Raw genomic sequence first — 14789 nt, forward strand, 5'->3', positions numbered from 1 at the left:
ACCTTGGCATACAAACTATTTTTCGGGATACACACGGAGCGCCACAATGAGGTTTAACATTAAAGAGACAGGCAGACGACAGAGAGAGGGTGATAAAATGGATAAAAAAACAGTGACATTTGGACTCGTTTCAACTTTGATAGTTCAAAAGCAGTGTGTAGACTGAAAGGTTCAAATATCCCATCAATCAGGCTCCGCAACTAACCCGCACAAGCCATCTGTACACTTGATGCAAAAAGCTATCAACCCAGCTAAACAGAAAACAATTGATGAGGAACTAGGTAAAATTATCACAGAGAAAGCACCTACAAGGGATCGTCCCTCAAGATGGACGAAAGAAGAAGGCTACGTTCGTCCTCAAGTGTTTAATGCTGATGAAAGCGGCCACTCCATTCCATCAAGCCATCAACGACCATCACAAAGGTAAATAAAACAACTTTATTGTACAGTACAGTTTATTTCTTTAATTATAATACCATAGCACATTTACTATACATAAAATAAGGTATATTTTGTGTAGTTGTGTTAAGTTCATCCTGGCTACTTGATATCTAATTTACAACAGATTATTTTCTTACAGTGTTTTTTAGGTGTTCAATTACCTGACATGTTTCGGCGTATACTTCCACCTTCTTCAGAGTGTCCAAACAGACACTGAAAAAAACACTGCATGTAAGAAAAGAATCTGTTGTAAATTATGTATATTTTGTGCAGTTTGAAGTCTTAGAAAATTAGAAATAAGAAAATTATGTTTTATGGGGACCTGGGAACAGATTATTCTCATTTTAATGGTTTCCTATGGAAAATTAATTTTTGGGATACACACTTTTCACCTTACACACTCTGTCTGGGAACCAATTAAGTTCGATTATAACAAAAATTATAGTCCAGTTATCTTGACATTGTACAAGCAGTTTATACATGAATGTGAAGTCCGCAGTGAACTTTCCACCCTGTCACACTCGAGTGCAAAAGGAGAGGGTGGGCACTGCAAAATAAAATAAAAATAAAAAATAAAACAAAAATAAAAATCCAGCAGTGACAAATGATGGCGGCTGACAAGCACAAACAGCAGCATTAAACTCATGAGCCGCTCCCGGGGGCTGACGAGAATAAATCAGTGTGAAACCAGAGCCATGGTAATGGAGTCAATGAGTCACACCAGCTGAGTTGCCATCATCTTAATGCAATGTGGTAATGTTGGGTGTTAACGAGTAAAAAGAACATCTGAAAAGGTGGAGGGGGGGGGGGTTAAAGTGTGTCAATATATATGTACTGTACGGTGATACCATGGCTTTACGAACTTAATTGGTTCCCAGACAGAGTGTGTAAGGCGATAAGTGTGTATCCCAAAAATTAATTTTCCATAGAAAACCATGAAAATGAGAATAATCCGTTCCCAGGTCCCCATAAAATATAATTTCTACATTTCAAATTTTCTAAGCCTTAAAGGACAACCGACGTCTCCGGACAAGTTGTGTCCATAATTTGTAAAATGGCTTCAAATGACTTCTACTGAGCGTATTTTACAAAGATTCCACCGCATATAGCTAGATTTTACGTTTTAAGACTCGCGCTGAATATTCTGGAAATTTTGTTTTTGAGTTGGTGACGAGCCCGTACGTCACTGAAGTCACTGAAGGAACGCCCCTGACCGAAAAAAAGGACACATTGTAGCAGTCCTTCCATGACGTCAACGCATTTTGCTGTGCTTGTTTGGTCCGAAAACGTCATGTTGCACCAAGAAGAACCAGAAGAGGGCGACCAAGCTCCATATAAGGAATTTATAAGCCTGTGGAAACGGGCTGATTAATTCCTCACAGGGAGCCTGGTGGCCATTTTCTGCCTCTTTTCTGGGACGCTACATTGCAGTCCAGATGCCTCAAAATGACACGGAAGGACTTCTTTAATCAATTGCAAACATGTATGCTTTCCTCTTCAGAACTATTTGAATCATATTCATAACTGGATGTGTAACAAGAAAGCATCTTCTCCGAATCTGAAGCCAATGTTTTGATTCTCCAGCAATGCAAGACGTCCTGGCGTGACGTCACGAACTGGGGGCGGGACTTTCTGAAAATGCCAAATTCGTAGCTCAATTTTTTTGCAGATTCTGGTTCACTTTAAGTCATTTTTATTGGTGTTTTGCATTTGAATAAAAATATCATACTGCGTGTTTTGGGTATTTTAGATGCTATAAAACGTTTTTCTGATGTCAGTCAAGAAACAAAAAAGTGACGTCGGTTGTCCTTTAAAACTACACAAAATATACCTTATTTTATGTATAATAAATGTGCTATGAAGTGACCTTGAGAGTTTTGAAGAGCGCCTGTAAATGAATTATTATTATCATCATCTATCTCTTAGCTAGCTAGCTTTCTATCCATTTCAGTTACATCTGGGTTGAGTGAATGCTGGCGCGTGTGGCTGCCGCTGCTCACCCACAGAAAAACTTATCCTGTGACTGTAAAGTGGCCTTGAGAGTTTTGAAAGGTGCTCATGAATGAAATGTATGATGATGATGATGACAGCTTCAAAACAAAGGTTAACCAAGGCATTTATGCCCATGTACTATTTATAACTGTATTTTATTTATCGTATTGTATTTGCGATTGTATTTTATTTATTATTGTACCTATGCTTGTCTGTGACTGTAAAGTGTCCTTGAGAGCTTTGAAAGGTGCTTAAAATGAAGTGTATTATTATTATTATTATTACAGTAAAGTCTCGTTATATCGATATCGGATATATCGATAGTCCCGGTTATATCGATACTATTTCTATGCACGCACGGAGAAAATTACATGCAAACAGGGTCGGATATATCGATAGTCCCGGTTATATCGATATTTTTTCGGACTCCCTTGAATATCGATATAACGAGACTTTACTGTATTATTATAAGAGAGCAACAATAGTAATATGTTCACGCATTAGCTAGCTTGGACTGATGCGTCAGGATCGCTCCACGGCACATTCCGCCCTCAAAATAAAACCTCGCTTCCATCTGTTCAATACAACGACCACGGCGTTCATCACAAATGAAGCGTGAAGAGCGGGAAGGGGGTTGGGAGGTTGGTGGTTGAAGGGGGGGGGGGGGTAAACATTCCTCACTTTCGAAAGCTCCAACACACAATCTTTATCGATCTTTCCTCCTGAGCTGCAGCTGTGGTGGCTGCTCTCACTTCCTGGCTGATGTGTTGCTGGGGCGACAGCTAAATTATGCAACAGGCTAAGGGTTGGGGGGGGGGGGGGGGGCATGGATGGGCTTTGAGTAGGTGGCATGTAGCCAATGGTGGTGGCAGGGCCTGAGATGCCAGATATCTGGAATGATTCCATTGCGTCTTTGGAAATATATACAGTAAAGTCTCGTTATATCGATATCGGATATATCGATAGTCCCGGTTATATCGATAGTATTTCTCTGCACGCACGGAGAAAATTACATGCAAACAGGGTCGGATATATCGATAGTCCCGGTTATATCGATATTTTTTCGGACTCCCTTGAATATCGATATAACGAGACTTTACTGTATTAGGATGATCCGAATTGAAAGAAAAGGGAATGGGAATGACAATCATTTGACATCAGATGGAAATTAAACGTGACTTCCTGGTAAACAAACAAACAAAGAAGGGCAAGATGCTACAAGGATCCCAGATCATAACTTGAAAAATAAAAAATAAGCAAAATAAATAAATGAGAAGTGGCAGGAATAGAAGAGATCGAAAGCAAAGGTGTCAAAATCGAGGCCCAGGGGCCATCTCCGGCCCGCCACGTCGTTTCATGTCCCACATGAAAGCAAATCATGTGAGTCAACTTGCATGATTCTTGCTAAAACCAGTACCAATAATATATATTTTTTTATCTGTAAGAAGCAACTTTGAGATTTTGCAATATTCAAAACTAGTCATCCATTAACTCATTCACTGCCAGACATGTGCAAAAATGTCTCCACTTCAGTGCCAAGGTTTTTGTCATTGTCACTGAAATTCCAGGACCCACAGAATATTGAGTTTTAGGACTACATAAACATTCAATGCAGCGTAAGAAACCTTAGATTGGGGAGACTAAACAAACTAAAAAAAAAAAGACTTTATCAACATCGCAGGGATAATACTAGTGGGCCTCAATCAGCAGTACATGTGCACCTAAAAACTAGCAACCACTCATTTGACGACAATGAGGTTAAAATCTTAGCGAAAGAACATAGATGGTTTGAAAGGGGAGTAAAAGAAGCGATTTCCATGAAATAGCAAAACCCTTCACTAAATCGTCATGGTGGGGTGAGGTTCAGTTTGGATCACTAAGGAACCCTAGGAACCCTAACCCTAACCCTACGACTAACCGACTTCTTAGGCAACATAGGCTTAGTTATGCTGTTGAGGTGATACCGGATAAAATGGGGCAATCAGGCCAGTTGTAGACCCCATGCTCAGGGAAGACAATAGAAGTAATTAGTCAGGACAATAGAAGTAATCAGTGTAGCCGCAGGGAGTAGTCCTCTGCTCCCCCAAACCTGGGTGCAGGTACCAATCATAGCAGAGTCTGGCACCGCCACGTCTGGGCAGTAGTGATATATATAGGGCCAAAACTACCAGCAAAAGATTTTAGTTCGCTGACGAAGCCTCTTGGATAAGAAGCGAAACGTCCGACACCTTCAAAGAAGTACAGAATAAACCTTCTCATCGAATAAACTTTAAAGACAATCTTCTTTCATTAGAAAAAAAGTTAATTCCTAAATGATATGGGTCTGGAGTTATATGAGCGTGAAATGAGGACGGCTGTTCAAAACACAATCCAGTTCATACATATTGGTTTATATAGCACTTTAACAACAGCTAAAGCTGGAACAAAGCACTAAACATGGAAAAAAGGGTAATTCTGCCCCCTTGTGGAAAGGAAAATATTGCCATACTACACGGCCAGCGCTTTTTCGGCACCCAAGCATGAAAAAACAAAACCAGAACAAATTCGGGAATGGAGCTTTACGCCATATTTTCAGTTCCAGAATAAATTCATGAATGGCTATATGGCAGGGATAGATAGATAGATAGATAGATAGATAGATAGATAGATAGATAGATAGATAGATAGATAGATAGATAGATAGATAGGTAGATAGGTAGATAGGTAGATAGGTAGATAGATAGATAGATAGATAGATAGATAGATAGATAGATAGATAGATAGATAGATAGATAGATAGATAGATAGATAGATAGATAGATAGATAGCTGGCTAGCTAGATAGCTAGATAGATAGATAGATAGATGGCTAGATAGACAGATAGATAGATAGATAGATAGATAGATAGATAGATAGATAGATAGATAGGTAGATAGGTAGATAGATAGATAGATAGATAGATAGATAGATAGATAGATAGGTAGATAGGTAGATAGATAGATAGATAGATAGATAGATAGATAGATAGATAGATAGATAGATAGATAGATAGATAGATAGATAGATAGATAGATAGCTGGCTAGCTAGATAGCTAGATAGATAGATAGATAGATGGCTAGATAGACAGATAGATAGATAGATAGATAGATAGATAGATAGATAGATAGATAGATAGATAGATAGATAGATAGATAGATAGATAGATAGATAGATAGATAGATAGATAGATAGATAGATAGATAGATAGATAGATGGCTAGCTAGCTAGCTCGATAGATGGCTAGCTGGCTAGCTCGATAGATGGCTAGCTGGCTAGCTCGATAGATGGCTAGCTGGCTAGCTCGATAGATGGCTAGCTAGCTAGCTCGATAGATAGATAGATAGATAGATAGATAGATAGATAGATAGATAGATAGATAGATAGATAGATAGATAGATAGATATTACACTGTATGATAAATAAATAAAAATGCCCTCTAAATATTGTTGCAGAAGATATGCATCAAATTATCTTTTATTGTGTAGTTGACAGGTGTCAAAGTCAAGGCCCGGGGGCCAAATCCAGCCTGCCACATCATTTTTTTTCGGCCCGCGAAAGCAAATCAAAGTTGTGAAATTCCATGACGCTTGCTAAAATCCGAGCCAAAATGTCATATTTTTGGATGTAAACCACAATAAAAGTCATTATTCTTGACTTCAGATTTGAAAACTAGTTCTTCATTAATTTGTTGTGCGCTCTATATGTAATACGTGGACGGGATGAAACATTCTAATGGCTTCCCCAAATTCATAACAGCCCTCGAGAGGAAACCATATCTACAATGTGACTCTAACAACAAAATGACTTTGACACCCCTGGTGTAGATGTACACCCCAAATAATTCTTTTCTATCGAGTCAAGACCCGAAAGATCATTTTTATGACAGCGATGTGACGCGTATTGTGACATTCCTTATCAGCACGCACAGAAAGCCTTCGAAGAAGAAGACAACATCAATATCAATACGCAATCAATTTCCGGGTGTGCAGGCCTGATTAATACTGCATTAATCATATAGGGATTAGCGTTTTGTGTGTGTGTGTGTGTGTGTGTGTGTGTGTGTGTGTGTGTGTGTGTGTGTGTGTGTGTGTGTGTGTGTGTGTGTGTGTGTGTGTGTGTGTGTGTGTATTAGGGTGGGTGGATTACAAGGGTCACACAGCCCATGTCCCAAAGCGGCAAAGGCCAAAGCGTTGAGACTGACCGGCTGGCCGCCCACTTGAGCCAATATGTATGTATTGCATTGTATTTTGGACAGCCGCCCTCATTTCAATCTAATATAACTCCAGACCCATATATTTTAGGAATTAACGCTTTCGTTCCGATGAAAGAAGAGAGTCTAAGGTTTCTTACGCTGATTTGAACGTATATGTAGTCCTAAAACGCAATATTCTGTGGGTTGTTAAAGCGCTATATAAACCACTTTGTATATATTACATTGTATTTTGGACAGCTGCCCTCATTTCAAGCTCATATAACTCCCGACCCATATAATTTAGGAATTAACTTTTTTCGTTCTGATGAAAGAAGAGAGTCTACGGTTTCTTACGCTGATTTGAATATGTACGTAGTCCTAAAATTGTATTTTGCGCTATATAAGTATGTATTAAGCGCTATATAAACCACTTTGTATATATTGCATTGTATTTTGGACAGCAGCCCCCATTTCAAGCTCACATAACTCCAGACCGATATAATTTAGGAATTAACTCTTTTTTACTGACGAAACAAGAGAGTATATGTTTTCTTACGCTGATTTGAATGTGCATGTAGTCCTAAAACGCAATATTATGTGGGTTGTTAAAGCGCTATATAAACCACTTTGTATATACTGCATTGTATTTTGGACAGCAGCCCCCATTTCAAGCTCATATAACTCTGGACTCATATAATTTAGGAATTAACTCAATTTTTCTGATGAAACGAGAGTCTACGGTTTCATACACTGCATTGGATGTTTACGTAGTCCTAAAACTCAATATTATACGGGTCCTGGAATTCGAGTGACAATGACAAAAACCTTGGCACTGGAGTGGACATATTTTTGCACGTCGCCTGGCAGTGAATGAGTTAAAGACAATGACTTAAAAAAAAAAAAAAGCTACACTATCCTCCCCCCCCTACAGCGGTGGTGCAACCTGAAACTGCCTAAAGAGATGAGCCGCCATTAAATACTGCAGAGCTGACATAATGACAGCAAAGATAAAAGAGAGAAGAGGGGTGAGGGTGGGGGGGGGGGGGGTAGGCCAATTCTCGTCCATCCCACCCCCAGTCCAACCCCCGCAGGCTTGCACGGTTTCAACTAATAAAAGCCATCGGGCCCACTGATAGGCCCAGTGGCGAGAACTTTACTTTTGCTCTGATCTTTGACAAAAGCCAGGTCAGTTTACCCAAAAAATGCAACTCACAGAGCCCCTTCCACTTTTTGGGGGGATACGACTTTTGCTTTTGAAAACTGAAATGATACCCACGAGACCACAAATGCTCAATGACAAACACGTTCAGTCCAAAAAAACATACGTTTTTTTTTCCCCCCACTCAACGTCTCCAAATGTTAACCTCAGACTCCGTAAAGCTGAGAAAATTACATTAAATTGATACTGTATATTCCGATGTATAAGGCGTACCGAAAAGCTTTGATTTTGCCTTATACAGTGATACCTTGGCTTACGAACTTAATTGGTTCCCAGACAGAGTGTGTAAGGTGAAAAGTGTCTATCCCAAAACTTAATTTCCCACAGGAAACCATTAAAATGAGAATAATCCGTTCCCAGGTCCTCATAAAACATAATTTTCTAATTTCTAATTTTTCAAGCCTTAAAACTACACAAAATATACCTTATTTTATATATAATAAATGTGCTGTGGTATTATAACTAAAGAAATAAACTGTACTGTACAAAGTCATTTTATTTACCATTGTGATGGTCGTTGATGGATAGATGGAATGGAGTGGCCGGTTTCCTCAGCATTAAACACTTGATGAGGAACGTAGCCTTCTTCTTTTACCATCTTGAGGAATGATCCTGTGTAGGTGCTTTATCTGCGATAATTTTACCTAGTTCCTCATCAATTGTGTTCTGTTTACCTGGGTTGATAGCTTTTTGCATCAAGTGTACAGATGGCATCAAGTGTACAGATGGCTTGTGCGGGTTATTTGTAAAGCCTGGTTGATGGGAATTTTAACCTTGCAGTCTACACTCTGCCTCTGAACTATCAAAGTTGAAATGAGTCCAAATGTCACTGTTTTCTATCCATTTTGTCACTCTCTCTCTCTGTCGTCTGCATGTGTCTTTAATGTTTAAACCACCTCCCCTCACTGCTGCGTTCTTGACCAATCACGTGGCTTTAACCGAAGACTGGGGGCGGGGACAGTCAGCTGCCATTTTCTTGTTAGGAGAACGGGCTCGTTCGCGAACGACACATCACTCGTTGTGGCTGCCCTGTGTGTATCCCGAAAAATAGTTTGTATCTCAAGGTAAAAATTTCATAAATTTCACCTTCGTAAACCAAAAAGTTTGTAAGCTAAGGGGTTCGTAAACCGAGGTATCACTGTAAGTTGAAAAAGAGGGTAGCTGTGTATCACAAATTAGCATTTTCTCATATGAACAAAAACTTTTGAGTTCAAAACTACCTAGCAGAGCAGTTTTTTTTCCCTTTGTACAAAAACAAACGGCTCTGAAAATATCACCTTCTTGGCAGAGGCCCTACTACGACGACTACAGCTGTCGTCGCTCGCGTTCCATTGCCTGCGTCATCGCCGCCAAATGCTAAATTTGGAAAAGGGCCGAAGGGGGGGGGGGGGGGGGGCACGGCTCGGGAGACATTTCCCGTTAAATATAGAGCGTAATAAAATCCAGACACGCGATACAAGCTACGATACCGCCGTCTTAACGTGCCGTGTCCTACTACCGTGCTACGCCGTGTGGAGCTCGGCCGCCATCCAACTACGCATTCCGATGTTCTGTCATGTTGTGCTGAGGCAATATTTATCTCCAAAGGAAAGTGCACTTGGCACACGGCCGAAACTACCCCGAGGAGGCGGGGTAGAAGGCCGCGGGAGTGCTCGCGGCGCTGCTACTGTGTGTACGACTTCCAACATTCCCACCCAAAATCCTCACGTTGACCCGGACAACCACCCACAGCTTCGCCGCCTGCTGACTTGACGAGCAGGACCCGAGCCAAACCAAAGGCTGACACACACACACACACACACACACACAGAAAGAGCTCACGTTGCGCACAAGCCTGGCCCAATGCCAGCGCTCACTTAAGCGGATTTTTTCGCCACAAAAGCCAATTGTGGGTCAAAGCTACACACACATGTTGGAAGCGTCTGCGAGCATGTGGGAAAGATGACGTCACCAAAATAATGGCCGACGATGTCCGCAAACGTGTGTGGAATTCACATTTTGCAAATACAATCACATATATACATACAGTATAGATTATATATGTGTGTATACATGTAATAATAATACATTTCATTTATAAGCACCTTTCAAAATTCTCAAGGACACTTTACAGATCGCAGGATATTTTATTTTTTTTTGCGGGTGAGCAGCGGCAGCCACACGTGCCAGCGTTCACTCAACCCGGAAGTAGTGTGTGTATATATATATATATGTGTGTGTGTGTGTGTGTGTGTGTGTGTGTGTGTGTGTGTGTGTGCGAGGTTTATACGACAGGATAGTATACAATGTCAATCTGTTGTTTTAAACAACGTTTTCTATTGAATAATATTACATACCAAACTGCCAAACTTTTAGAACTTTTAGTGTCATTTTTACCATTTTATATTTCGGATTATCCATTTTTATATTTTATTTACTGTGTCGTTCTGCTGACCCAAATACGCACGGCTTCCAACGCGTGCGCGCTGTTGAAAAATCGCTCTCCCTGCTAATGGAAAAGCCAGAAGAGGTCGCCCAACACACACACGTTCGGACTCAGTGTGTGTGTATGTGTATATATATATATATATATATATATATATATATATATATATATATATATATATATATATACAGTAAAGTCTCGTTATATCGATATCGGTCATATCGATAGTACTGCTTATTACGATACTATTTCTATGAACGCAAGGAGAAAATTTACATGCCGCAGGATCGGATATATCGATAGTCTGGTTATATCGATATTTTTTCCGACTCCCGAGAATATCGATATAACGAGACTTTACTGTATATATATACAAAAATGACATGTATCATCAAATGTTTAGCAGAAATTGGAGAGTGGGGGTCTGCGACTGCACAAAATCCAAAGCAAACAAAACAAAAACAAAGTAAATAGATCGCAAAAAAAAACCCTTTCAAGTAAAATCATTCAACTTATCTGTACACACACTGAAATTTATGATGCATGAACATGACCAAAAACAAGAAAACTCCTTCAAATGTAAGCGAGGCCATCTTGGTCTCACTGCCCTTCTTGTTTTTTTTTTTGTTTTTTTTTAATGTTCGACTATACAAGTTGCCGAACTGGTATGTCCATATAAAAGCGTTGTTTGGTCTGCGACATTCCTTGGGGTGGAGGATCTTTTGACATCTTGATTTTGTGCATTTGCGTACCTCCCAGGGTGTTTCCCTCCATTCGAAAGGGATACGCAAAAGCTGGTGAGATTAGCTCATGGCTAACAGTAGGGGGTTTGAACTGAGAACTCAAGCCAAACACCAGCTTGTTCATCTCTGTGGTGGACTTGTAGTGGGAGCTCTCATTAAAAAAAAAAAGGCTCATTAGCCACTCACTGAATATTTATCACCGTTTTAGGGATTTTTTTTTTTTTTTTTTTGCGTTTGTTGTTTTTTTTCTCCATTGGATGAATTATCTGCCATTTTTGGGCTATTTATGGACCATTCACAATGCCTGGTGACTTAAATGGCGGACTGTAAAGTAAATGATTTTATTCTTATATATTATACAGTGACACCTCGGGTTACGAAGCCCTTGGCTTCCGAACTTTTTTACGAACGTTAAATTTATGAAATTTTTGCCTTGGCATACAAACTATTTTTCGGGATACACACAGAGCGCCACAATGAGTGATGTGTCGTTCGCGAACGAGACCGTTCTCCTAACAAGAGAATGGCAGCCGGCTTGTTTTGGGCCTCTATTCCATGCCCCCAGTTGTCGGTTAAAGCCACGTGATTGGTCAAGAACGCAGCAGTGAGGGGAGGCGGTTTAAACATTAAAGAGACAGGCAGACGACAGAGAGAGAGTGACAAACTGGATAGAAAACAGTCAAATTTGGACTTGTTTCAACTTTGATAGTTCAAAGGCAGAGTGTAGACCTCAAGGTTAAAATATCCCATCAATCAGGCTCCACAAATAACCCGCAAAAGCCATCCGTACACTTGATGCAAAAAGCTATCAACCCAGCTAAACAGAACACAATTGATGAGGAACAAGGTAAAATTATCGCAGAGAAAGCACCTACAAGGGATTATTCTGCAAGATGGTGAAAGAAGAAGGCTACGTTCCTCATCAAATGTTCAATGCTGATGAAACCGGCCACTCCATTCCATCGAGCCATCAACGTCCATCACAAAGGTAAATAAAAAAACTTTATTATACAGTGCAGTTTATTTATTTAATTATAATACCATAGCACATTTATTATACATAAAATAAGGAATATTCTTGTGTAGTTTTAAGGTTTAGAAAATTAGAAAGTAGAAAATTGTTTTATAGGGACCTCAGAACGGATTATTCTCATTTTAATGTTTTCCTATGGGCAATTATTTTTTGGGATACACACTTTTCAGCTTTACACACTCTCTGGGAACCAATTAAGTTCGTACGCCAAGGTATCACTGTAGTACATTGTATTTTGGACAGCTGCCCCCATTTCAAGCTCAGATAACTCAGGACTCATAATTTAGGAATTAACTCTTCTTTTCTGATGAAAGAAGAGTCTTGGGTTTTTTACGCTGCATTGAATTTTGACGGAGACCTAAAACTCAATATTCTCTGGATCCTGGAATTCGAGTGACAATGACAAAAACCCTGGCACTGGACTGGACACATTTTTGCACATCGTCTGGCAGCGAATGAGTTAGAAAAATGCCATTCAAACAAGTTGGAGGAAACTGACCTGTCTGAAGTGGTCATCAAAGCTCCAGTCGGCTTGGCCGTTGGGGGAAGTGGCCTGGTGAGCACCCGCAGGCGACAGGTCCTCATCGGGTTCCTGCTTGACCCTGACGGGCGGGGACGGCGCCCTCTGAGGCGCCGACGCCACAAAGCTGCCGTAAGGTCGGGCGGGCGGCACGCGAACGGCGCTCTGCTGCAGCGCCAGCGTCTGCTTACGGAGGAACTCGAGGCCGCCGGCGCCGCTTCCGCTCTCGCCGTCCTCGTCGCTGCGCTCGTCACCATCCATCATCTCGTTGTCGTCATCCTCGTCGGCCGAGTCGCGGCCCCGGTCCTCATCGTCCTCCTTCTCGGAGTCTACGCTGCTGTGATTGGTCACGCGAGGCGGTGGCAGCGGAGGTGGCGCCGCTCCGGCTAGGCCCTTGCCCATGAAGTTCGCCCCAGAGGCCCTTGCGGCGGCGAGGATGGCCTGTTGGGCGGCCACCTGCTGGGCGTACATGATGTGGGCCTCGCGTAGCTTCCTCTCTTTGCGCTCCATCTCCAGTCGGGCTTGCTGCTGGCGCTGAAGTTGCTCCATCACCGCCTCTAGCTTCATCCCTCCCGTGGAGGTGCTCTGAGGAAAGGCTACACCAGGCTCCTGAGACATGCTGGGCTGCGGGCAAAAGACCACACCGTCAAATACGTTGTTAACATAGCCAAGTTGATCTTTATAGCATATTTAAGGCAGGGGTCTATAGTGGTTTACAATTGAATAAAAGTAATTGTTAAACGCACAACATAAAAAAAAGGTAGAAAATGGAATGACAGAACAAATCACGTTAAAACCAAAGAAGAAAAGCAAGATGAATTCATGATCAAGCAAAAAAAAAAAAAAATAGCCCCACCACCACTCAGAAAGCCAGAATTGCATTCCTGTTGCATTATTTGAATCCCAACCAGACTACAAGTCAATCAATCACCGTTTCATGTATTGGAAATGCGCCCATGAGAAAAACACGTTTTTTTCATAACAAGAAGCAGACAGACACATAAAATGGACTGATACGAAAATGGAGGAATAAACGATGATGGCTCAACAACAACAAGCAGGGGATGTATGGAGATCGATAGACATTATAGATAAGAGAAAACTATGTCAACATGTAATACACGACATCTTAAAAAAAAAGTTATGCTTTAGCCAACTTAACATTCCTAAACTTGCAGTGCAAGTTTGGTTAACGTACATTTTAGATTTCGAGCAGACTCACTGAAAAAGAAAATCTGAGACTCGTGTTATCATATTTCGACGATACATGCCAAATAAAGTGGATTTAAAAGAAAAAAAGTGTAAATTTGACTAAGCGATTCGTATCTTACGAAGAGTGGCTCAACAAAAAAAATGACGTAAAATGACCTCCGGGTGAAAACGAAGGCGCAAACTGTCAAAAAAGGGGGTCGCCGTTCGACTCTTTCGTAGGCATTCATCTTCCTCGGGGTAATAACATATTGTTTCAAATGCTTAACATGATCTAACTGCAACTAACATTTAAACGAGCTTTTGATGTTTATTTTTCGGAGTTTTCCGTTTTTTTAACACATCGAACTCGCGCGCGCTAATTCGACAAACCGTTCAAAATAAACATCGAACGGCTATTTTGTAAAAATAATTATTTATTCGTAATAGCAAACGAGGAATGCAGAAGAGCCCAAAAAAAACGGAGCGAGCAGTACTCACCATTTGCGCCTTACTACTGCCGGAGTTGTCCACCATGCCTCCCGATTGCCTCGCTGCTGGCACTCGTTCAAACTCACTTGTAAACACACGCGCACGTCAGAAGACGAGTGCGCGCACGTCTGGGGCGGAAGAAGAGGAAGGATCAATGGACTCACGACGCATACAAGTATTTAAATAAAAAAAAAGCTTTAAAAGCTCTTATTTCCCCTGCTTATTTCCACTCAATATAAACGAGGCGTGAGGTTCTTCGCACTCTATGTGTATTTAAATTTTTTTATCATTGCCTTTTTTTGTGCTTCTTTTGAAAAGAAAATTCGACTAAACTCACTTGGTCTGCGATATTTCCTACTTTGTAAACGACACCCCAGTTAAACACGGTGGTACGTTTTTCGTGCCCTTTATTGCTCACTTGCGGAAATTTGATCAAGAGTGTTGTATCGGGCGTTCGAAGATGACTATGGACGGTCGGTGTTGTGTTGCGTTCAACGCTGCTTGGAAATTTCAAGAAATTCTTAT

General features: G+C 40.9%; 1 protein-coding gene across 1 annotated transcript in view; it reads right to left on the reverse strand.

Annotated features, from left to right (window-relative positions):
• LOC148899968 (AT-rich interactive domain-containing protein 3B-like) overlaps window positions 1–14720 on the reverse strand; it is a 109244-nt gene extending 94524 nt beyond the window's left edge. The window contains exons 1-3 of the mRNA XM_088991521.1: window positions 14602–14720; window positions 14274–14392; window positions 12564–13208 (exon numbers count right to left, since the gene is read on the reverse strand). Coding sequence (XP_088847647.1) covers window positions 12564–13208; window positions 14274–14309 — 681 coding nt within the window. The 5' untranslated portion in view covers window positions 14310–14392; window positions 14602–14720. The remainder of the gene's footprint in view (window positions 1–12563; window positions 13209–14273; window positions 14393–14601) is intronic.
• Window positions 14721–14789: the final 69 nt, after the last annotated feature.

The sequence above is a fragment of the Hippocampus bargibanti genome, linkage group LG03 (assembly GCF_051943395.1).
Source record: "Hippocampus bargibanti isolate YZ-2025 linkage group LG03, ASM5194339v1, whole genome shotgun sequence".
Taxonomy (NCBI): domain Eukaryota; kingdom Metazoa; phylum Chordata; class Actinopteri; order Syngnathiformes; family Syngnathidae; genus Hippocampus; species Hippocampus bargibanti.